General features: G+C 39.0%; 4 protein-coding genes across 16 annotated transcripts in view; 2 read left to right on the top strand and 2 right to left on the bottom strand.

The window, feature by feature from the left end:
- Positions 1 to 63: 63 nt before the first annotated feature.
- LOC105255132 (interferon-inducible double-stranded RNA-dependent protein kinase activator A homolog) lies at positions 64 to 4,810 on the bottom strand. 5 transcript variants are annotated; one of them, XM_011264250.3, is made up of 7 exons: positions 4,608 to 4,810; positions 3,531 to 3,855; positions 3,323 to 3,458; positions 2,932 to 3,226; positions 2,115 to 2,264; positions 1,847 to 1,958; positions 64 to 367 (listed from the first exon to the last, which is right to left on the bottom strand). In XM_011264250.3, the coding sequence occupies exons 2-7, from the start codon at positions 3,844 to 3,846 to the stop codon at positions 231 to 233; spliced, it is 1,146 nt and encodes a 381-aa protein (XP_011262552.1). In that variant the 5' UTR covers positions 3,847 to 3,855; positions 4,608 to 4,810; the 3' UTR covers positions 64 to 230. The 5 variants fall into 5 exon arrangements, with proteins under 5 accessions (XP_011262552.1, XP_011262554.1, XP_011262553.1 ...); XM_011264252.3 differs by having other exon boundaries at positions 3,323 to 3,443; XM_011264251.3 differs by lacking the exon at positions 4,608 to 4,810 and adding an exon at positions 4,182 to 4,454.
- LOC105255130 (5-formyltetrahydrofolate cyclo-ligase) lies at positions 450 to 1,803 on the top strand. Its single transcript, XM_011264249.3, has 4 exons — positions 450 to 909; positions 1,049 to 1,304; positions 1,404 to 1,451; positions 1,561 to 1,803. The coding sequence occupies exons 1-4, from the start codon at positions 799 to 801 to the stop codon at positions 1,731 to 1,733; spliced, it is 588 nt and encodes a 195-aa protein (XP_011262551.1). The 5' UTR covers positions 450 to 798; the 3' UTR covers positions 1,734 to 1,803.
- An 877-nt stretch (positions 4,811 to 5,687) lies between the features above and the next one.
- Positions 5,688 to 11,269, top strand: LOC105255133 (probable ATP-dependent RNA helicase DDX17). The gene is made up of 8 exons (XM_011264255.3): positions 5,688 to 5,855; positions 6,189 to 6,542; positions 6,634 to 7,287; positions 7,408 to 7,580; positions 7,652 to 7,711; positions 9,779 to 10,021; positions 10,094 to 10,270; positions 10,355 to 11,269. The coding sequence occupies exons 1-8, from the start codon at positions 5,839 to 5,841 to the stop codon at positions 10,390 to 10,392; spliced, it is 1,716 nt and encodes a 571-aa protein (XP_011262557.1). The 5' UTR covers positions 5,688 to 5,838; the 3' UTR covers positions 10,393 to 11,269.
- Positions 11,270 to 12,980: 1,711 nt separating this feature from the next.
- Positions 12,981 to 25,007, bottom strand: part of LOC105255134 (glutamate-gated chloride channel) — a 38,621-nt gene continuing 26,594 nt past the window's right edge. For 7 of the 9 annotated variants that reach the window (XM_011264260.3, XM_025411039.1, XM_011264258.3 and 4 more), the window contains 7 exons: positions 21,433 to 21,502; positions 20,698 to 20,851; positions 20,228 to 20,310; positions 19,936 to 20,070; positions 19,696 to 19,848; positions 18,957 to 19,237; positions 18,017 to 18,321 (listed from right to left, as the gene is read on the bottom strand). In XM_011264260.3, the coding sequence (XP_011262562.1) occupies positions 18,088 to 18,321; positions 18,957 to 19,237; positions 19,696 to 19,848; positions 19,936 to 20,070; positions 20,228 to 20,310; positions 20,698 to 20,851; positions 21,433 to 21,502 (1,110 nt within the window). In that variant the 3' untranslated portion in view covers positions 18,017 to 18,087. Of the gene's footprint in view, positions 17,870 to 18,016; positions 18,322 to 18,956; positions 19,238 to 19,695; positions 19,849 to 19,935; positions 20,071 to 20,227; positions 20,311 to 20,697; positions 20,852 to 21,432; positions 21,503 to 25,007 lie in introns of those variants that run through there. The other 2 variants (XM_020028732.2, XM_011264259.3) reach the window with 2 other exon arrangements.

Raw genomic sequence — 25,007 nt, 5'->3', positions numbered from 1 at the left:
AAAGTAGCATCTTTATTACCCACTGCAATGTTTGCTGTCCTGACAGACAGCTTGGACGTTCTACTTTTATTTCCCATGTGATCTAACTTCTGTCCGCTTTTTCCTTTGTCGGAAATCTTATTGCTAGTTGATAATACTTTGGTGTCCGTATTGTTATTCTGATTTTTAGATGCGAAATTATTGTGAGGCTTGCAGGTGATGGTGACAGCTGGCAGGAGCAAAGCGCTGGCTCACTTCTTGGTCATGATTTTGAGATATTCCAGAGCATTTTGAGCAGCACTGGCTTGAGCATCTTTACTAGTCGCACCGCAACCATAGCAAACTGCCACTGGCAGGGTAGACAGTTGCACAAGGCACTGGAATTTACCTAAGGGATAGGATAATAATATCTGTTATATCTTATAATTACAGCTGCAATATTATTTTTATTTTTTAACATGCATAATTAAGCAATTTTAATAAAAGTTTGCATCATGATTCATGATAATATGATGTCAAAGATCATAGATGTCATATGTATCAACAAACAACTTGCGTAATATAATCAAAGATTATATTATGCTTAGGACTGTCTATACGAAATGTACTTGATCACTTGTACAGGATCACTGTGACATATTTACATTTTTATCTGTTTTAACATTTATAATAATTATAACTACTAATTAAAAATATCATGTAAATGCTAGTTTATGACGGTAATAACATCGGTTATTGCTCGTTATCTACAAGCACTCAACCTACAAACACTCGACTTATAAGTGACCTACAAGCAACAGCACAAGTGCTCTGTGCATTATGGCAGCTTTGACATCAGCTAAGAACACTTTAAGGAAACAAATGAAAAATGTTCTTCAAAATATTAGCTCACAAGAAAAAAAGGAACAGTCTATAAACGTATTGAAAAAGGTGAGTCAGGAAAAACATATAGATCAATAATATGACTTTAGTTCTTGAAAAGGTTATGTTCTAATAAAATATGTATACAGAAAAGTTGTATATAAAACAACTTTTTTGACATATCAAATTATTCTCATATTACTTACAGCTGTGTGCACTGAAGCAATATCAAGACAGCAAGAGAATATCGATATATCTTAGCACTAAAGATGAACTTGATACTTTACCCATTTTAAAACATATATTTGACACTGGAAAGGAAGCGTTTGTACCGCAATATGCAGGAAAAACTATGGACATGGTAAAACTAAACTCATTAGAAGATTATGAGACATTGCCGTTAACAAAATGGAACATAAAACAACCAAGTCTTACTGAGTGTCGTGAAAATGCATTGGAAACAGGTAAACTTTTACAATAAAACTAAATAAAAATCATTTTTCAAACTTATTTCTAAGTTCATCAATTACTAATTGAAATCATATAAATTTCATTACACATAGGTGGATTAGATCTAATAATTTTACCAGGTGTTGCTTTCACAATGAATGGTGAGTTTTGTTCAATAATTATTATATATACTTTTACACACAAATAAATATGTGTATTATATTTCTTGCATCTCACTGATTATTTTATTATTATTTTATAATTAATTAGGAAAACGTCTAGGACATGGAATGGGTTATTATGACAAATATTTAAAAATTTGTTTTCAAAAACAAACCACAAGGCCATATCTAATTGCAGTAGGATTTAGAGAACAGATACAAGAGGACATTCCTACTAATGAAGATGACATGCTTGTTGATATTGTATTGGTCGATAAATAGAGTGCATAAAAATATAAAAGCTTGTTATTTTACTTCATGTGTGACACGAATAAAATTATTTTCTCTTATGAAAAATATATATAAAATCATTTTTATTGGTGTATCAAACTTACCACTGATAGATTTTTCTTCAATATCAACATAAGTTACTTCAAACTGCTGCTCTGATGCAATTTCTTGTAAGAATTGTACCAAATTTACATCCCCATCATTGAAACAGGTATTCTGCAACAAGATCAAAGTGATTTGCAGATAACTCGTCAATTACGATCTGTATACAGTGATGTAAACAAACAGACAACTTCTTTCTGGCTTAAAAGTAAAAAAATTATTATCTAAATATTTGTTCTTCTATTGGCTTCATCGAATCTGAATACAAACCTGCAGTTGAAAAAGCTTAACACCTGTGGATGACTTGAGACTCTTGTGAAATTTCGAAACTTGGATACTATGTACTGTTGTCAATGTTGAGATTTTGCTACCTTTCAGATCGGCATAACGGGCGCTCACGTTTGCATTTCTTTGCACAATCTATAATGGACAATTAATAATATACATAAAACTTTTGTTAAGCACATAAGTTACAAGGAATTTTTTTATTAATAACTACTTCACGTTTACATAAAAACTTAAATGAAGTGGATATGACCCAAGCGTAATCATTCTTGAGAGAGAATACACGATTAAATTACACATTGAAATACGAATACTACCCGCGAATAATGGTCCGTTAGTTAAACAGATCGGAAAGATAGCTCACATTTTACAAAATGGCGTTAAAGCCAAAATCACTTCCACTTCGCTAACTACCCGCGCATATATACATACATACACACATACACACGATAAATGTAAAATAGACATCATCAACCACTTGTCTTTCAATTCTTGCTGTTGTATGTCTAACAACAGCTACTAATTCTGTATCACATCTCAACTATATTTCTTCTTTTCCCTTTTTAAAATATATTTCTAATAAAATCTACGAATTTTAACAATTAATCTTTAATCTTCACAATTCTGATGTAATTCTGTTCAACGAATTCATTATCAACAATTTACACACAATACAATCAGGAATTGAAATATTCAAACATCAAGATGGCAACAATGACAGGAATTAAATGGATATGCCAATTGATATAATATTCAATATTTATAACAAAATTATTTAATTAACAAAATGCCAAATTCTTACCTCATCCTCATCAACACTAGGAGCCTGGTTATTCATATCGTGTAAAGCTTGCCACATTTTATGAGCGGCATGCCTCTTAGCAACTTTTTTACTTTTTCCTTGACCGACCTCGCGATATTTTAGGATTGAACAAACAATAGTGAACTGCCTCTCGTGAGGTAAACCTTCTTCACCTTCCATCGTGTATTTCGGCGGCGGCCAATGGCGCGACATACACATTTCTTGTAAGGCTCCAATTGGATTATTCACTACTTTCTCCTCTCCATAAGACTGTAGTTCTTGTAAATTTTGAGAGCTACATAAAAAAGCACAATTTCATAGTTACAAATACAATTACATACAAATGCAAATATTTGGGCTATTTTAACATTTATAAAGAGTAATTTCTTACTCGGGTAAACTATTTGGGAGTGGAGATTCTGCAGTTTCAGTATTTACTCCAATTAATTTATCCAAAACAGCTTTTGCAGCGGCGTGTTTTGCTTCTTTTTTGGACCTGCCAGTTCCCATTGCTGAAACAATTGGGTCTGTTTTTAAATAGCTAGATACTTATCGATCAATAATACGTCCTTTGGTAAGAGTGGAAAAAATGTACAAACCAACAACATCAGCAACAGTGACTCTGTATCGAAACGTAGGTTCATGAATAGCCCCCTCAATTTGGACCAGCTCATATTTGGGTATCGTGCCCCTACGGGAAAGTAATTCCTGAAGAACAGAGACGGGTGTTTTGCTGGGTAACGCCTTCATTTCTAAACGCGCTGCCTCATGTAACGGCAGCTTCTCCAACATCATAGCGTGCAATGTTACGCGAACTCTATTACGACGATTAACATTATTTGAATGATTAGGAACGCCACCCACACCAGCCATCATGTTAGGCCCAACCTGCTGTGGTTGATGCATTTCCTCCATTGTAATGTTCTGAAATTGTAAGCATTAACGGTTAATTTTTCCTCAATGTCAAAGAATCAGAAAGATAACATATTACTGTATTGATTTGATGTGAAAAAAAAAACAAAGAGAAAAAAACGACGTTTTCTAACATTCATCTAGCAACTCCAAAAATGTACAGTAAAGATAACGAGAATACCATTAAATTTTACAGCTTCTAATCAATCTTATCCTACATTCTTATCTATAACTATATATTTGTCTTATCGAACAATAATAACATATGTAACAGCTAATTTACATACACGATATATTCCTATCCTACGCTATACGTATCGAAATCGCGCAACGCTTACTTCGAATTTCCGACCATTGTAGAGGGATGCAAGCGAAACGTCAACTCTCAACGGTCGTGCGTCCTAAAGGCGCGGAAATCGGGACGAGCTGTCCGTTACGTTAAACACGACGAAACCGTATTTTAATCGACAATGCGATAAAATCGTCGGGAGACCGGCATGGCCGCCATGATTGTTATAAAATCCATCGATTGACCGTAATACAACGACGCGAGAAAAATACGCGTGGGGCTCGAGCCGGGGACGAGCTGCCGCGCGAAAAATGCACGTACGACGTAAACACGTCGTTCCTTATCGATGACGGTGACGATCACCCGGTGTTAGGAGTAACGGCCGACCGGTTGTATGTGTGTATGTATCGTCCGCTACGCGGTTCGATCCGCGAGCCAAAGTCACCGGGGGGACAAACACGCGTCTCACACTTACGATTTTTCGGGGAGACGTGTAAAGGTTTCAGCTGGCTCCTTTGACAGGCCAATTCCTATGCGAAAAGCGAATCCCGCTTTTTGTGATCGATCCAAGTCTCACAAAAAGCTTGATCCGTTTGACGACAGAAAAATGGTTTACTGGCTAGCGGAGAATCCCTTCCTCGTTCGCAGCTCTGCGATATCTGTGAGTGTGTCCGTGCATCCCCTTTCACGCGCGTGAATCGCGTTTGCGCGCGCGCGCGCTCGCGCTCGCGCACGTGTGCGCCGCCGATACTTTTACCCGCGTCCTCCTCGGTGGGAAATGTATCGACTCTCGATAAAATATCTTCGCAGGGTAAAGAATCGTGCGGAGAAATCATTGGCCGCATTCAGCGGCTCAACAGTTGGGCAACATTCCTAGATTTTCCGATGTAACTGGACGCTGATTGGTCGGACCTGAAAGTAGAAACCAATCATATTCGATTACTACTTAGCGGTTGAGTCCGCTGAATGACGCAGTCAGAGGACGCTTTGAAGCGTTTGATTGACCAATCAAGACGAAAGGAGTAGAGATTTCTTTACCCTGATTGGTCAATCAAACACTTCAATGCATTCAGAACGTCTCCCCGATAATCTACATATTGAAATAAGAGTATGGTGGGGAGCGCCGCGAATTTGACAGATACGCAGAGTTATTTCTGTTTGTTTTGACTTGTATTACCGTTAATAAAAACATGTGCTCAATCAACCTCGAGTCATTGATGACACGGAGTTAATTGAAACAATCGGTTAAACAAATTAAAAATTGAAACGATTATTAATAATTGTTTACAAGAGTAAAGCTGTCCCAAGTTTCGAAAGCTGTCCCAAAGTTTTTTCTTAAAGAATGTTTTTAGCGAGGGTTTTATACACGGAGAGAGAGTTTTCAGCGGTAGCCAATCAGAAATATCATAACAAGGATAAATATATCGAAGAAAAACGAATCTCGATCTGATTGGCGCACACTGTAACGCGACGACCAATCAGTTTTATAGGATTCCAAGACGATCTAGACGAGGGGACGCGTCTACATAATTACCACGTTAATGGTGTCACTTTTTTCTCTTTGCGTCACTTTGGATTCGCTCAGATTTGCTCGAGTTCACGTTCCGATTTGTACCGTATGCGAGCTGTCGCGAGTTGTTTATTTGCGAGGAACATCGAATAATATTGTTTAATAACAAAATCGAAAAACTCATTTGACAAGGAATATGGGCCGCTATAGAAGGTATGTCAACGAGAATGTTGCGACGAGAGATACGCAAAACATATCTCGTCGAGAACGCTACCCTATTCTAAGATTCACGATGAGAAACCACTTGCGGCAAGCTTACCTTTTTCTCTTAAAAACCAGATTTACCGGCAGTCTTTCTTTCCTCAACAAAGTATTTTCATAACCTATGTTCTATATATTATGTTTCTTCAAATATGATACTTACTAGCACTTACTAGCACAGCCCTTATCTTCGTCGTGCACGACGCTTCTTATGGACGTATGTTTTAATTTAAATTCTGTAAAAATTAGAATTTTATTTAATCATACATATATATGTTGATCCAGTCGTAGTCGCGATAGAGACAGGCGGCGCAGATCGCGGACTCGTTCGCGAAGTAGATCACCGCGTGACAGGAGGAGCTGGGGTGGCAGTGGAGGACGCGATAGACCTTCCAATAGTCGAAACAGTCGTGGTCAGCCTGGTGCGAATTTAAGAAAACCACGATGGGATCTTAGCCGATTGGAACCCTTCAAAAAGGACTTTTATATTCCTCACGAAGCAGTTCAAAATCGAGATCCGCGTATCGTGGAACAATACAGAGTTGAGAAGGAAATCACATTGAGAGGCAAAAGTATACCTAATCCTGTTTTTAATTTCGAGGAGGCAGGTTTCCCGGATTATGTCCTGAAAGAGATCAAGTAAGCAGTAGATTACAAAGATTGGATGTATTAATATTTTGTACTTATAATTGTAATCAATTTATTAAAATATCTTCATTTTATATCATAGGAGACAAGGTTTTAGCGAACCTACATCTATCCAAGCTCAAGGATGGCCTATTGCATTAAGCGGCAGAGATATGGTAGGCATTGCGTCCACTGGATCTGGGAAGACATTATCTTATATATTGCCGGCGATAGTTCACATTAATAGCCAGCCAAAATTAAGTCGTAAAGATGGGCCTATAGCATTAGTGTTGGCACCTACACGAGAGTTGGCTCAACAGATTCAGCAGGTTGCCGATGATTTTGGACACTCTTCAGGCATTAGAAACACCTGTCTGTATGGTGGAGCGCCAAAAGGTGCCCAAGCCAGGGATCTAGACGGCGGGGTAGAGATAGTTATCGCTACACCTGGTAGACTACTTGATTTTCTCGAATCTGGGAAGACAAATCTGAAAAGATGTACATATTTAGTATTAGACGAAGCTGATAGAATGTTGGACATGGGATTTGAGCCACAAATTAGAAAGATTATAGAACAAATTAGACCAGACAGGCAGACATTGATGTGGTCAGCCACATGGCCTAAAGAAGTAAAGAATTTAGCTGAAGATTTTCTTAAAGATTATGCTCAAATCAATGTTGGTTCTTTACAACTTTCAGCGAATCATAATATATTACAAATAATAGATGTATGTCAGGATTATGAAAAAGAGAATAAGTGAGTTTTGTATACTCAAGGCTTTTTGTTCAATTTTTAGGATAGCAACTGTTAACAGTTATTAAGAATTACTAACAATTATATTTCTAAAATGAAATCTGTCTTATCAAATTTTTATAGATTAAGTACTCTGTTAAAAGAAATAATGGCGGAAAGCGAAAATAAAACCATAGTATTTATTGAAACAAAGCGCAGAGTAGATGAGATAACAAGGAAAATGAAGCGCGATGGTTGGCCAGCAGTTTGCATTCATGGTGACAAGACACAGCAGGAACGAGATTGGGTTTTACAAGGTATAGATGAACACATATATATATAAAATATGTGTGTAAAGTGTATAAATATTTATATGTATTTTATATAGATTTCAGATCGGGCAAAGCACCAATTCTTGTTGCCACTGACGTCGCCGCACGCGGTCTTGGTGAGTAATTCAATGTTTTCTATTATGTTATAACACAACAATATATTGTCAGTTATTTTCCTATAACATGGAAAACAAGCTGATTAATATTCACGGTATTAATTTCAAATCCCCAAGATTATAAATTTTTTTTCTTTTTTATATACAATGCTCTATTCTGATCAAAAATTCTTATTTGTTATGTAATGTTCCGTTAAAAGCATAAATTAAAAGCAATTTAGATTGAAATATTTAAGTTATGTATTAAATATTTGAGAATCTTACGCTGTACAAAGTTGGAGCATAGCGCGAGTTAATCTTGTGTAATGAATTAAATAAGTCAAATTGTACATATATATCGATAATACCGAAGAAGTAACAGAAAACAAGTGTGTTGCATAAGAATTGACTTTGACTTAAACTAATTCGTACGGGATATTATACATGCAAATGTCAATTGAAATTACGCGCATTACATTTAAATTCGGATTGTTTTTGCAAACGGGACATTACAGCTTTTAACGCGTTGTAAACTTGAAATCAAAAAGAAGGAAATCAGAGAAGGAATAGGGCAAAAAGCAAAGCAAAAAGAGATATGAGCATATTGAAGCAGGAGGATGGTTGGAGGTAACCATACAGCTAACGCGGTTGGATCTTTGTTTGTATTGCAGAGGCACATTGCGCGCAGGCCCACGCCGGGTAATGCAAAGCATGTCGGGGGTGCCCGCCGCCGCTCTTTGTTCGGTGGTGCACTGGTTTGCATTGTCTGCGCTGGCCGCGACGCCGTGCCTCTATCCGTCCGTCCGTCAATCGCGTGTGAAGTCCGGCCAAGTCCGGGCCAAATCGGGATCTACTACTACTACTACTCTACTACTACTACTTTACCTACCTACCTACATACTGGATATCAGTCCTACTGCGCTGCGCTGTACGCCATCCGGGCTGACTGGCCAGGTCATTGTTGCCAGAATAGAGTCCCCTGCGCTGGCACGCTCAAGCTAATCAGACAACCAACAACGTTGGTCCGTTGAGGCGGTGGCATGTGATAGCAGATATGCCAGAGCCTCTCTTAGCGCGCCCTGCGCCTGTAGCGACAGAGTGGCGGAGGCAGTAGCTGGAGCGAGCGCAAATAGCCAGGCCCTGCCCGTACGTTGCTAGCGAAACACTCGCCCACTGCCTAATATATTTTAGTAAAATATAGTTCAAATTTTTTTTAAATTAATTGACATTTACACATATACTCGTACACACACACACACATACACATACACACACATAATACACGTATACGCGTATATATAAATACATGTATGTATACATGCGTTTGTATTGCCTGTGTAATTGTTAGCTTATTACGAATAATGTTCATTAAATTGCTCATTTATCTATATATATATATATGTATATATATATACGGATATAAACGCGTAACACTCACAAATCTTCCTATCACTTTTACGTCTCTTTAAATTGTACGCATTCTCTGATCACTTGTCCTTTTAATTCCTATGATGATCAACACCATACAGTCGCATTTTTTATCACAACTATCATACCATGTCAATTTCTCAGGCCACGATTCTAGTCTCTTTTTTTATATATCAGTTATTTGTATTTGTTGGAAAAAGAGTTTAAACATATTTTTATAATCTTTTTTTGGAATTATAATAAAGTTAAATTCATCATCGTGAAAGAGATATATAGGAAAGGAAGAAAAGAATCGTGCTCGCGATTCTACAGTTTGTTTTTATTTTAGATTTTCTCTCTTTATAAAAAATCTTATTTATACAAATTATAACAAGTCGTGTCTCACTAGTTTTAACAGAATTCTTTATATTCATTTTTTTTGTAAATTTTTGAATCCAAGAAGCAGCGCAATAATATCCAGATTATTACCTAGCTTCTTCGAAAGTGTATCGAATCGTTATACGATTTACTGGAATATGCTATTCGGTAACATTTAAGATCTATTCGACTCGTGGTGTTTCACAATCCTTGCGACACTACTACTATCTTAACCCATATCTGTCCTCAACACTGGAATTCCATAAAGAGTCGGGCTGATCTAATGCCAAATCTTAATTTCAGACGTTGAAGACGTCAAGTTTGTCATCAATTTTGACTACCCCTCCTGTTCCGAGGATTATGTCCATCGTATCGGTCGTACCGGTCGTCGACAGAAAACCGGCACGGCATATACTTTCTTCACGCCCAATAACGCCAACAAGGCCAATGACCTGATACAAGTACTGAAGGAAGCAAATCAGGTGATAAATCCAAAATTGTTGGAGCTCGCTGATGGCAAAGCCGGCGGATATGGCAGAAATAGAGGTATTTCGAGTATCTAGACATTACATTTCATAAAATTGAAGCGTGTAAAGACAATCGAATTAACACCGACAGGTGCAAGAAATCGATGGCGATCTCGAGGTGGCGGGGGTGGTGGCCGTAATGGGAAGGAACGCAGCTATTCACGAAGCAGAAGTCGAAGTCACAGCAGAGAACGCAACGGTCGTAGCAGTCGGCGAAGTTACAGTCGCAGCTATTCGCGAAGTCGTAGCCCTATTAGCAATCGTAATGGTAAATTATTATAAATTGCGAGCTAAAAGATATTAAAATCCGGTGGAACAATCAATGTACTAACGAGAAATTGTTTCTCCTCAGAGGTTATCGGCAAGAGTTACTGGAGTAGCGAGAGATGATCTTCCAGCGGCGGCTAAAAATCATGTTTGTATTTTACGAGATTTACAGGTAAATTTTTTTTACGTCCAATTGAAGCAATGTATTAGTAGGATAATGATTGTTGAAATCGCTGATTTCAAATGAAACATACATTGTTCGCGATAAGTTATTTATGCTAAATTCAATGGGACACTATTGTAATTTTGCGTACAGCAACGTATAGTCTGCGCACCAATTCGTATCCCATTCGAATCACCACTAAGCTGGCGCCAGATTATACGGGTGTTCGTGATTTGTGAATAGATGATTAGTAGAAAATATTGTTAAAGATTATTGATCACTCCAGGAATGATTTTTAGATAAAGAATATGATTAATCACGAATCGGGAATGACGAATCGGAAGTTTTCCATACAGGCGAATGACAAATCTTTCGCGAATTACAAATAATCTAACGTCCCAGCTTTTGCCGTGAAACATATTTGATAGTTTTCCGACGACGTTTACACGAATCTCTTATGTCAACTTCGATATATTGATCGTCATAAGATAAGCTTTTACAATTCATGTGTATTTGTAAGAATATTTAAAGTACTTGAACAAGTGGAGAGATATTTTTAATAGCTACTCACATTGTAATACAATGATAGAATGTGCTATTATTTTTTACTTCTTTTTGCATCTTCTCTGCCGCATCTAATTTTTTCCCTCTCAAGTATTATCTATATACACCAGATTAGATATAATATGAATGCATCACAATGCAAACTATCGTTTATATGTTTTTATAACACTCTACTTTTCACATTCTATATCGATAGTCAAAAAAAGAAAAAAGCTAGAATGTAAATGTAATCATTATGCAAACTAAACTTCCAGAATATAGCGATGTATTTAATTTAGTATATTATATGTATAATGGTATAATACATATGTATATATAATATTATACTATTATATATATATATATATAATTTTATATATATATATAGAAATCATAATTATAAATGTCTAGCGCGCTTATTTGTAATTTATTCGTCTATATCTAGACAATTGCGATAAATAAGAAATAATAATAACACTTGATGTACAGTATTTCACCTCGTGACACAAATAAATTCATAAATACGTCTAAATTACTGTAAATTACTTTGTATTGTAATATTGATGCATGCTTTTATTACTAAGATTACCAGACTATCTTCCAATGATTATATTACTTTATCAGCAGTGAATTACTTACCTGTAATGGTCTTGGCGAGAATGTAGATTAAGTGCTATTAATTTAACAAAATATAACAAAAGTCACTCGTCATAAAAAAGAAGTGAATCCTAATTGTAGTGATCGTGGGAATTATTTCGTCAATCGCGTAGGGTAGAGTAAAACAACAAAAGAATGACTCGTGCGTAGGATAGATTTTTCGCCCCCGTTATGTTTAATTTAATGTATATCTTAATTACAGTGATAATGCTTAAAGATCTTACGGTAATTTTAGAATCCGATTCCGTTTGTTGTTTTCTCAACCTAATGTGCATCGATTTTCGGTTCGGTTCGTTTCACTTTGCCTGGTGGCCGATTCCGGCCACATGGCATTCGTCGATACGAATAATTATTATTCAACCAATATAAGATGTACACCGGTGTAATTGACGATCTAATGAGTTTCACGCTGGAAAAGATCCCTTCTTTTTTTATCGGACTATGCGCCACGATACAAATTTTTATTATATTACACATCTTGGAATATCGTGCTTTTGCACTCATGAATCACAAACATGCAATATCTTTTTTTATTTACGTTCTCGACATGTGCTCGCTCGAGAATCGATCGTGCCATTTCTCCCTTTCGCCAAGGGACGACACAATCGTTACGATTATTATGGACAACGTAATATCTGCTCGTTGATACTCATCCAGGACGCGAGCGCGATTTTATAAGAGATTAACCGAGACTGATCACGATTACGACGAAAAAATCTTTGGCAGCTTCAACCGAAAGTTCAAGGCATCTTTGAATCGATTGAAAGAGGTGCAAGAATTTACTTTATTATAACACAATTTTATATATGTTCCAGGGAATATTATAATTTGATCTATATATAATAATAATAAAAAAAGATAATTTACTACGCCTCTCATTTTTTTTAATTCAAGAGCCTTAAATCAGAGATGCATTGTATTTTCGGTTAAGACAGCGCAAGACTCGCTCGTCATTTATATCTGTGATTGTAAGAAAAACCAATACCGATGTCCCATTAATCGTAATGTTAACGTTAAAGTGCGATTTTTGGTTTCTTCGCAATGTGAACGTGCGTGGGATAACGCGGGAATCTCTTCTGAGCACGCAGTGTGCGTGCGTGTGGCCTGTGTGTACGTGTATTACGTGTGTGTTAAACAGTGTGTTAAAGCTCCTCGCATCAATTTTTGGGGGTAAAGGAGGGATTTATTTTGTTTTTACAGAGGGCTCAGCATGCTTCGTTCACATATATTACAACGTACGCATATAACAATAACATTAAACCCTTTAGGTGTGTCTTCGGACGTGGGAGAGAGCTATGTGTGTGGCGCGCTTATAATTATATTTGCGATACAACGGGATCTTCGTGTGTCGTGCAAGGGTCATATATTCATGTGTGTACTTATGTGTGTGAGACGCTATGTTTTTTTTTTTTTTTTTTTCGGTGTGCGAATCGATCTCACCTGGACTCGAGTGACTCCAAGCAAGCGAGTGACAAGTGTGAGAGTGAAGTTTTACACGGTCGTCCCTAACTTCCGGTCACCGGAAGTAACTTCCTCAATCCGCGCGATACAGATCTGCTTTGGTCTTTCTATCCCAGAATCTTTTAACGTTACTCTTACGATTTAGAATTGAGGAAGATACGCAATCCGGTGACGCGTGCCGGCGCGTGCGTGCAGTAGATTCGATGATATCTATAATTAAACGTCAGTCAATTGTCTGCAACCGCTAAAATAGCCGGAAGCCTCATCTCGAAGAGCCAGCGGCTTCCAAAAAGGAAGCGAATCGATGATGAGAGATAAAACGTTGGAAGCAATCGTTGCTCGGTCGCTCAAATTAATTTGCTAAGAATGTCATCGATTTTTTGTACCCCTCGTTTTCGTGATACGCAAACATGAAGCAGGAAAAAAGATTTCTCGAAGAAAGACAATTTATCTCGCTGTTCGTTATGCGACTCCATTTCAAACTATCGTGTAAATTCTAGGATTGCCTGTTTGTGTTGCCAAGAGAGAATAGAAAGCACAAGAGTAATTTTTTTGAAATGACTCGTAACTTTATATCCGAGATAATACGAATATCCGATATAATCTCTCGATCATATTTTCTCATGACTTGCTTCGAATGCAAAAAAAGGAAGCAAAGTATTTCAGAGCACGACGCAAAATCGAATATTCATTGCGTTGCGTTGATTAAAAAGATGCGAAAAGTTTCAGGCGGTTTCTACTAACAGCCTGTAGTTCTTTGCAAGAGATCTTGCAATAATTTAAGTCTGTCGAATCGCTCGATGCATCGGCTATCCACAAGATTCGCTAATACAGATGTGCGCGTGAATCTATACGCTATTGAGAGATTCGATAATCGATGCATTATATATATACATAGATCTCTACATGTAATCGTTTCGTAAATACTGGCTTTGTGTCCCTTCAAATCTCTAACGTACAGAGACGTTTACAGAGAGACTTCTTAAGTATACATGGTGTCGCTTACTCCCGGCTCACGCGAAAGCCAGTAATATACCGGGTGTTTACGCGCAAACAACGACAGTCTATCATATTCATCGTAGTCATGGTATAGATGGACACGAAGCAAAATTCGAAATAAACCGGATAAACAAATGTGATGATCTCATCTATACCACGTCTACGATTTAATTATTCTACATAAGAATATTCGAAAAATACGAGCAAAACAATAAAAATCAAGTGTCCCTTGTAATTATTGCTAACGTTGTGTGCACGTTGTAATACATTGATCATTATTATTCGTCTACTTAAATTACTTGTATGAAGTGACGCTTCAAATATTTCACACACAAACGTGCAATCGATTCCAATTTTAATCTACATCCGGATTTGCGAGTGTACTATTAGTCTGAATTGCGCTAGACAACAAATTACAGATCGAGAGATTACAGTATTTATCCGTCAAAAAATTGATTGTTAGATTTTATCAATTGTTGAATTCCAAAAAAGTGATCAGCATGCGACGAGGGGTACTAGTGACAGGAAGCTGGCTTCCTTCTTGAAAAAATTCAACGCAAGATTTTTTCGTAGCTTTGCGCATATAATTATCTCTCGACTACCGGAAATAATTCTCGTTTATGATTATTCGATTTTATTCCTTCAGGACTTGGAGAGATCTGCCTAAATAATACTTAAGAGTATAATTTTTAGTTGAATCGTGTGACGTAAATATAAACTCTCGCAGCTTAATATCCCTTATACCTTTATGATAATATTTTCGAAAAGTGCGGCGATTTTCGTTATAAAAAAACACAGTCATCGATTAATGACATTTGTATCTGCATTTACGACGACTTTCCCGTTTTCTTGAGGATACTTTTCGTTCCATACGCGTGATCCCGGAGGTTTGTTGTATCCCAGAGACAGATACATTTTTCGTTTTAAAGACAATCGAATCTTGAAATAATGACATCGGCATTAAATCGCGTTTATCACACGAATAATTGTAATTGCAGAAAGAAGACGAATTTATATATGCCTGTCTCCGAATACAACACACGGTCTTATAAAGGCGTGAGGTGTACTAGCTGACGTCGCGAGCGGACTATCAAATCCGCGAGATAGTTACTTCTTCTTACGCACGCGCATGGTTTCATCGATTGCACGAAGTAAAAGGAAGATACACGAATGGGGAGAAACGGAGGGATGCTGATCGGACACGCGTGAATCTCCGTTCATTGCAAATTATCAGTCGGGAGGAGTTATTCCCCGACAATTTTCTAAATTCAAGATTTGGAGACGGGTCTTAATCTTCAGAAAAATAATAATATACGCAAGAAACGGCATGTCCAATCGCGCACCTTCTCCGTTTCCTTGTTAACCACCGAGTACGTAACGGGGTGTGCTCTCGTCGAGGCTTGCCGGGGTCGCCGTGTCGTCTCTCGCTTGAGGATTAGCGTCTCCCGTCGAGTTTCAAAAAATACAACTATCGTCCGCACCGTATTTTCTTTCTTTCTTACGTTTTTTTTTCTTTATGAGCACGTTCTGCGTGTCTTCGTCGTCTCCTCATTCCGTCCGCGAGATCGACGACACCGCCAGTTCCTCGCGACAAGTAGAATAATAAGTCGACGAGGGTAGATTTTCACGCGCGGCATCGCCGATCTCTTCTGAGCAAAATACGTATGAGAGCCCCGAGCCGGGGATCTCCCCTTCTTTCCTGGGCGACCGACCCGGGGCAGCGGAAAAAGGAAATACGTTATCCGCGAATTGCGCGCGACGCGATTGCCTCGCCAATATATTTTGTATCGCGAGTCCGTGGTCGCCTTCGGCTCGTATTCGCGTCTGCGCGTTAATCTTTATCCGGGCTTTGGATTAAAAAAATAACATCTCCTTTACTGTATTTCCTCTGTAATTCGCCCAAAATATTACGAATTCTCAATTCGTCGATAATTTACGCCAAATGATCGCTTCGGCGAAAGCGTATTAGCTTTTCTTCATACAAAAGAGAAAAGAATCGCCCGGATAAGGATTAAAATTAGCGATACCAAGGCGTCTCTCGTCTTGTTATCAGTGATAGAGGAGCAGATACTTTCTAAAACATCCACCGATCTTAAGCGTTCAATTACAACGGTTGAATCTTCCCGATTCAATTTTACACTTCGTTTTTTGTTTTTCATGTTTTTCTTTTATATAAATTATTTACGAGACAAATAGAAAAAAAAGATAACTCAAAAATATGTGAATTTTTGAAGCTCCTTGATACCGCTAGAGTTGATAAATCTGCCAGCTCATACCAGCAGGCCGTTGCACACTTGGAAAACTATCGGAATATTCAACACTTTTATAGATATATCTCCCAATATTTTGCAGCGTCAAACATTCCGGTCAATCCCCCTGTGCAGTCTTAAGAAGGGGCAACATGTGACACAACGAGGTAATGCAGATCGTTCCGTATTCTTTGCGAAACGACAACGAAACATCTCCTGTACAAACATTACCGATGCAACTATCGTTTTGCGAAGAAATCGGAGCGTGATCATCGTTATCGCGATATGTCGCGCGTTATTATTTTACCCCGTTTTACGGTAATATTTACCGAATTTGGAGTCGTCCGACGTCAATTCGCAACGACGGACGCATCCGTAGCTCGCGCGTCGACAAACGAGCTCGCTCGCTGGACGACGCGCCATTTTACGCAACGTAGATATAATTATACTTATAAACTTTACGCTTTTTTTAAATTGTTAACAGGCCGTGGCTATACAGGGCCCACTACGCTTTCAGTTCAGTCTGTGGCACGCGGTCTTCCGAGCGGTCATAAGGTACGGTGTGCGTGTGTGTACGTGTATTAAATGTGTAAAGTGCGCGCGGGTAATGTGTTACGTTTTATCATCCTCATCGTTTTTTACCCACCGTCGTAAGATATCTAGCATCGCTAACATCCTCGTTGCATCTCTTGGATGATCCTCGTCTTGGAATATCTTCATTTCGGGCGCGGACAGTAGAAGAATCTCTTTTCGTCGAAGTGCCTCCGATCGGTCCTTATTGAATAAATGCGACTTGATTGCGATCTCGTTGATGTCAAAAATTTTTTTTTGAAAGATCGACAATTTTGTAAAGTTGCCTCGAGCCACCACTTCTTTAAGGACCTGGTTTCGTACATGCAATTCTGATTCCGTCACACTTTCCGTTTCTTCTTTCTCATTTCTCTATCTTTATGGTATCGTCGATGGGAAACAGATAAACAGACCAGTACCCGAAGTTGAAGAGAATGAATACGAGAGGAAAGGCAACGCGTGCAAAGATGTCGATCCTCGCGCTGCCTTGGGTGCGGCAGGTGAACAGTTTGTGCGGTAGGCACAATATGGTCCAGAAGCCATTTTGCGATGATACCGTCGCCGGTGCGGACGGTGGCACTGTGGATGACGTCGGCGCAGCGATCGGCGGCGAGGGTGTCGCAACGCGCGACATTGTACGTGACGGCGTGCCCAACGGTGATGCCGAGGAGGCCGGGGAAGGCCATCGTGATGGCGATGGCGACGACCTTGCCGAGCTCCTGCGCGAATGATGTCGCGATGCTCGCATCGGAGAGCACCGGCCGGCGACGCAATTTTCGTCGTTCAACGGCGAGAAAGACGGCGATGGCGAGCGATCCGAATGATAACGCTGATGACGATGCGACTGGTGGTGATGCTGCTGCTGTTGCTGCTGCTGCTGATGGTGGTCCTGTTGATATATACGCGGCAGCGAATGATGCTGCGACATCGTCTGACTAACGCCGGCACGCTGATGACGCTGCAGTTGTTGATGATAGTGATGGTGATGATGATGGTGATGATTGTGATGATGATTTTGAGGAGGATGATGATGCTGATGACTTTGAGGGTGGTTGTACGGTTGTCGGTGACGAGGACGCGAACGTTGTTGCGGCGGTCGTGTCTGTTGAAACTGTTGTTGCTGAGGATGGCCGCGAGCCACTTCCCTTGTTGATCCTAGCGCCTCCTCTTCGTGATTTACTCGCCCTCCTCCTCCTCCCGGAACAGGTACGTGGACCAGTACGCGAGGTTGAAGAATGCGAATACGATTGGGAAGAAGATCCGTGAGATAACGTCGATGCGCTTGGACCTCGTCGGGAACTTGGACAGCCACGACCTGCAGCAGTTTTTTTTCCGTGGTTGCATATGTATTTCGCACTGCCGCAATTTATCCATCGACATGGAATCCTCCGGGTGTCGAACCAGAGGCTTCTGAAAGAATTCGGGCGACATTGATTCATTAGTTACTCGCACTCCTTTTCCTCTAATTCTCAATTCGAGCATTTTCGACTCTCTCCTCTTTGCTAAATGAGAAAAACTAATTCTATCATCTTATTTTTCCTATCTAAAAATTTCAAATTTTCCTATCTAAATTTTAAAATTTCCTATCTAAAATTTTTCCTATCTAACAATTTTAAATGTGAAAATGTTTGAGAACAAACTCGACACGTGAAAAATTTAGATTTTCAAGTTCATTTTAGACGATCCAACTAGCGACAAAATTCGAGACGGAAATCTATAATTTTATTACCGCATTTTTTCTAATATATCTGATTTTAACATATATATAAAATATTACAAAATTATAAATAAAATTTTGATCTAAATTCGTCGCGAATAATAAATCTTCTAAAGCGGACAACATTTCATTTAGAAAGATTCTGAATTTTCAATAATACTTTTTCTCGTAACGAAGCAAGTTGGGTAAGATTCCAACGGAGGAACATTCGACCGAAAATAGAAGTTCTCGTAAAAGCACGACGACCATCTCTATAAAGCATCTCGAGCGTGCCCGGAATCTCGAGAAACATATCGTATATATATATCTCTGTTCTTGGCATACTGACCATGGCGAAGTTGGCGGATCCGTCCGGCTCGAGCAGCTCCGAGGATGGGTCGATCGACGACGAATGCTCCATCTCGCTCGGCGGGAACTGCTTCTTTATGTTGTCGCTGTGCATATCGCTGCGCGACGCGTAGTTGACCAACGCAAATTCGAGTAGAGCGCCGAACACGAAGGTCAAGCACACCCCCGTCCAAACGTCAATGGCCTTGGTATAAGAGACCGGTGGCAGTGAGGCATTTATCCCTGATGTCTGCGTGGCCATCGTCAGTAGTGTCGTAACGCCTGGAAACGGACACATGTCAATGGATTTCTTTGATGATAAGAGAATGAGAAGAAGAAAAAGTATTCGAAAAAATATACAACACAATTATAAGTTTTTTCTTTTTTTTTTTCAGAATCATTAATCGTTACATTCATTGCTTGTGTATTTTGACAAATGATTCATTTTGATCCTCGATTTTTTCCAGCGCGCATTTGGCTTTTCTAGCCTTGTTTAAAATTGTTTTATTCTTCTACGCAAATTTGAATTCTCGAAAATCTACTTTGATTTCTATCTCAATGATTATATTTCATTTCTTGTTACCAATATTGCACTCGGCAGCTTTTGTAATTCTATACTTTTATTATTATCAAAGAGCCGCCAATAAATATGTAAATGCAATCAAAGTTTCTGGGCTGTCCGATAACATGCCTGGAGGACATGTTCGCCGCGCGTTTAGATTAACTGTAATAATTTGTACCTAGTGACACTCGGGCAGGCACGGCGCTCTGATCCAGCCAGAAAGACACCCAGGACACGATAACGAGCATGCAGCACGGGATGTAGATTTGGATGAGATAGTAGCTGAATTCCCTCTTGAATAGCAGGTCCACTTTCAAGCAACTGTACTCTCCTGTTTTTTTTTTTTCGTCCAATAATCTCATCAGATTAAGCGAGTTTTCATCTAATGTATTCTAAATGCAACAGCGATTCTACTTACCGGTGTTCGTTTTACTATTGCAGTAATCCGTGAGAAACTTCTCCAGGGTGAACCTGGGTAGGTGTAAATTCTTGACCACTTGAACGGGATCGCCTTCCTTCCAGAGAAAGACCAAGTCGTCCGTCGTCCATCCGTCTATCGGAGAAGAGGGAGGGGAAAATAATTATTATTCCGCGAGTATAAATTCTCAAAAGTAATTATTATTCCACGAATTTTCTCGGTAACGAGGAAGTAATACCAATTATTGCGCGCGTAATCGCGCCAGTAACATCTGTTACAGCAAGTTACTTACAACTGGCCATGCGAAGTGAGCAAACTTGTCGGTCCAGGGGATACAGTTTCAGATTCATGGGACAGGAAAGCGTCAAGGATATCCTGCGTCAAAACAAAATAGATTCATATAATGCTTCGGCTCTAAAAAAATCCAATTCGCAGTATAACGAGAACGTGTTTGATTGCACACGGTACACAAGATAGATCTCCCTGGTGTGTGTACATTAGCGAAGCGAATTTCACAACATTCAATTATATGGAGAATGAAACGCGTGATGGATAATGTATTCTGGTTTATATCGAAGCGACGTGATTTAAATATCAATCTGATAAACTTGTTGAAAAAATTCTGCGTTCAATGTTTATAAAGAAAAAACACTCGATCGATCTCTTATAAAAATTACGTCAGCTTGATTAAATCGATTTTGACGAATAAAAATTACGTCATCCTGATTAAATCGATTTTGGCGAACGCTATACGATACTCACCGTATGCTGTAAAGAACCGAGCCATTCGGAAAAATTCGTATATATACGTTGGGCATAATGATGTTGTGGAAATGACCTTCCTTTTCGTTCGAGAAAAACAAATCCGGCATCCAAACCCTCGACGCCTCCGTAAGAGTTAAATATTTAAGTCGACCTGCAACGGACAGTCGATTTTCAGTTCATGAAAAATCGGTGTACCTTGAGTCGCTCGTTAACATACAATTCGCGGTAAACACATAAAGAAAAACGCGCAATTTAGAAAAGAGAAGAGATAAAAGTAGCCGCTGTTAAAATTTGCGTAACGATCATTGCGCGTGAAAATAAAATGTTATGACTCGCCCTTTACGCGATATAGAGAAAAAAATATAATATAAAAATGCTCTTTACATGTAGAGATTCTCGTATATGATATTAAAGATACTTTGACATTTGGCCAAATTAAAGGGGAATGAGATTTCGGTCGAGCTCTTTTAATTTTCCACCGCAAAATGTTTGGAAAGAAAATATTATATATAGAATACATTGTATATATTCAATGTATAAAACTCTATTATACATTTTCATGTAGCAGCTAATATATTATTCTTACACTCGGAATATCATATTACATTCGTTGTTTCTACTTTTATTATGAAATCTTCATTAGCATTAAAAAATATCGATCCTAAAAGTATCTCGCGCGAGAACAATACAAATTAAGCATAAGTATAAAATATTTTATAAAAATTTACAAACCTCCAAAGTCATTAAACCGTAATCTCTCATCCAACCATTGTTCCCGAAATGTTAATTGTACGGAGTATTCCTAGAGAGAAAGAAGAAAAATTGCGATTAAACAGAGTCCCGCGTGAGACGGCGGCGTGTTGTTTCCTTTTCTCCTTCGACACCCGCGCGAGCGATAGTTTTCCCAATTATAAAGTTTCGTAAAGTAAAGAAGAACCAACGTGCGAGATGAGAAATGAAAAGCGGCAAAAGTCTAAATCGCCAGAATCTCGAATCAGATAGCATTTATAATGGCAGTCTATATTCACGAAAGAAGAAAATAGATATTATGCAAATGATGGTTTTGCATTTAACCAAGAGACCACGATAATTACAATTTTATTTTTAACCTAATAATTATTATTCCCAGAATAATTTTCCCCGGTGTATTTATCAGTAAGCTCGACGCGATGGGGAGACTTAATAAAGTTGAATAAATGAGAATTTATTTGTTATATGTAATCATTCTTTTCTTTCTAGAGATTCGATAAAAATATATTTTTGTATTAAAAGAAAAAAAATTATTCGCACGTTTCGTGATACAAAGAGAATTTCCTTCTACCCTTATAAATGTGAAATATTATTACAAAAATTGATCGTCAAATTCTTACCGTAAAATGATGATACAGATATGGATAATAAATTATATTGAAAGTAAAGAGATATTCTTAGATCGAGAGAGAGAATGTTCCGCTATTTTAATTAATATAATTTTGCATCTGTCAACTTATTATTAGCTCGAGATACTCATCACGTTAATTGACAATTTTAGCAGAATGGAAAAAGTAACGTAAACTATTGTTCCGATTATTTCTATGTCAGAATACTCTACATGATTTTAATTCACTAAAGATCTTTAATCTACTAAAGATTAACGAGATCAGCAACATTCGTCGATCCACATCTGCGAGATTAATCTCTCTTGGAGTCATCGCGATCGAAGTTGACTCGTCACGGATCGAGCCGGTACACGTAGATAAGAGAACATCACATTTTATCCAACGCGATATGTCGATCCGTGACGACTATCTATCAACCAATACATACATGTGTCGAGAAATGTATCATCGCGGCAGAAGGTGGGAAGAGCGTCCCGGGAAGAGAACGAAAATACTCTCGTTAATGCATTATTGAGACCTACATGAGATATACATCCGGGGACGCTTTTCCGCCAGAAGCGATCATGCGATTTCGAGGGCGTACAAGCATCGACATAACATCGGCAAACGGACGGCCGGTCTGTCGGTTAAAAATATACTCCAATATACATCGCGCAGCCAAGAAGTGAAGGAGAAGGAGGACCTCGGAGAGGAAGAGGGAGGAAACAAGGTGTGGACGAGAGCCATGCAAAAGCGAACACCGAGAGGAGGACCTACCGGATATCGTAATCAGATCAAACGCCAGAAATGTCACGGGCACTACAACGCAATCTGTTTAAAGCGGTAAAAGAGAGAAGGCATGCAGTTTGGCTCACGGTGTCTCGTGTTTCCCCGGCTCGCCTGCGATCGTTCCTGCCCCCGGCGACGAGGTCCCGTGCCCTGTTTCCTATTTCAGAGAGGGTAAAGGGGGAGCGCGCGCTTCCCCGTCCTATATATATACATATATATGTATATACACATATGTATATGTTTCCTTTTTATTTTCCTTTCTTCTCGCTTTTTGTTTTCCCTCGACCTACCGACCGCCAATTTGTATCCTTCGTGCGGTGCAGTTTCGCTACGGTGTTTTTTTAACGCGAAAACATTAGGCTCCGTTCCGCTGGCCCTTCTCTTCCACCTCTTTTCTCTGTGTCGTGGTGCTAGGTTCCGCTCCAAGAGCGACTTCACATTCGTGTGTGCGTGCGTGCGTGTACATATGTGTATGTGTATGTGCGCGCGCGCGTTTCGTTCTTCGCTTTTCTCTTATTAAGTCGTCTAATAACGTCTGCTTTCGTCCTGTCGTTAATTTCTCTCAGCGACTAGCGGCCGATCGTATCCATTCGTACTCGCACGTATTTAATGTCGGCGGTAAGCTTCTGAAAAATTGAGAAACGTGCCGCCAAACGAGGATTCAGCGGCCGCCTTCCGTTCGTTTTCGCACACGACGCGTCGCTTTTTTCGTTTTCTCTTCTACCGATACATCATTACACAGAGGAATACGTTAAATATCGTTTGAGAGATGCCGGTTTGTACTTCGGGGTACTTATCCTTCTCGTGTGTAACTCGACGAGCTATCCTAGGAACTGTAAAACAATATTACCGCGACCACGAGATGCGTTTTTATATTTTTCTCAAGCTAAAAACGATCGCTTTTGTTCGTATGAAAAAAAAATAGTGCGCATAAAATGACGTCATAGATATACGGACTCGTCTATCATACGTAGCCGTCGGAATAGGCGAAATATAAATCAAGTTGTTTCATCGAATAGACGTATACTACTAGCTTATACAGAGCTCTATGTCGACCGCCACGAAATAAATCGCCACCAGCGTGGCAAGATTTTTTGACGTTCAATTTGATAAAAGTCGACAATAAAATCTAAAACGAGAAATTCTGAAGAAATCTGAACCCACGTCTTTTTCGGAAAACTAACTCGAATTGCGAGGCACACATGGAACGAAATAAAAAATGTGTGCAATTTGTGGAGAATTTGTACATCCTTTACAGCTCCTATCGAAGGTATTGAAAAACAATCTTTGAATTATTTCATCGAATATTTCGCATCATCGAATAGATTTATATCCAATGATGACGACGATAAAATTATAAATATCGATAACAGTGAGATATACATATCAGGGGAAGGGGGGCGGGCTTTGTACAAATTTTTGCCATACAAAATCTACATACAATGAATATCTTAGTCTTACGCTATACAAGAACAAGTGCAAAGCATCCATAAAATTATTTTAGTGTTTTCTATATTTAAAAAAAGAAGAAAGAAAGAAAGGAAGTATAACCGCAGTCCTCGAATTTACGTCCAACAATCCTCGCCCATAAGATCTGATATTACGGCGAGACGCACAACGAATTCCTGATTCTGTTGCACCATAAACATTGTTACGCGCGTAACAGCTGAGACTCGTAATTTTTCATTGGCTCTTACCTCCGGTAAAGCCATTGCTCCAGATAGCCGTTGGGCTCTTTCGCGAGCGAAATTCTTGAGTTACGTGCAAAGGCGGTACGTTTGGCGTTTAGCCGGCCATTTGGCGTAGTTTTTCTTTTTCTTTTTTTTTTACGTTGATCGTCGCGGAAATGGCGATAGTTACCGTCCCCGGAGAATCGTATGGGATATTTTTAATGTGTCTGGGATATATAGACTGCTCGAAGGAGCACAACTCGATTACGCGAAGCGACGAAAGGATAATTGGTCTCGAGTCTCGATCTCTCACGTGCAAAATGGGTCGTTTGAGCGACGAAAAAGTATACATCGTCGTCCTTATTGTTCCGACAATTGTCCTGATGGCAATGGGATAATGGGATAACGTCGCGAAAAGTACCCCCGCAAACCCTCTACAAACCGCATTAGCTTTATTTCTTTAACACGTTCACAGTGGAAAAGATTGGTG

The sequence above is a fragment of the Camponotus floridanus genome, unplaced genomic scaffold, assembly GCF_003227725.1.
Source record: "Camponotus floridanus strain SB8 unplaced genomic scaffold, Cflo_v7.5 scaffold37, whole genome shotgun sequence".
In the NCBI taxonomy this organism is placed as follows: domain Eukaryota; kingdom Metazoa; phylum Arthropoda; class Insecta; order Hymenoptera; family Formicidae; genus Camponotus; species Camponotus floridanus.
Note: the sequence above shows the minus strand (reverse complement) of the source record. Positions and strands in the feature narration are given on the sequence as shown.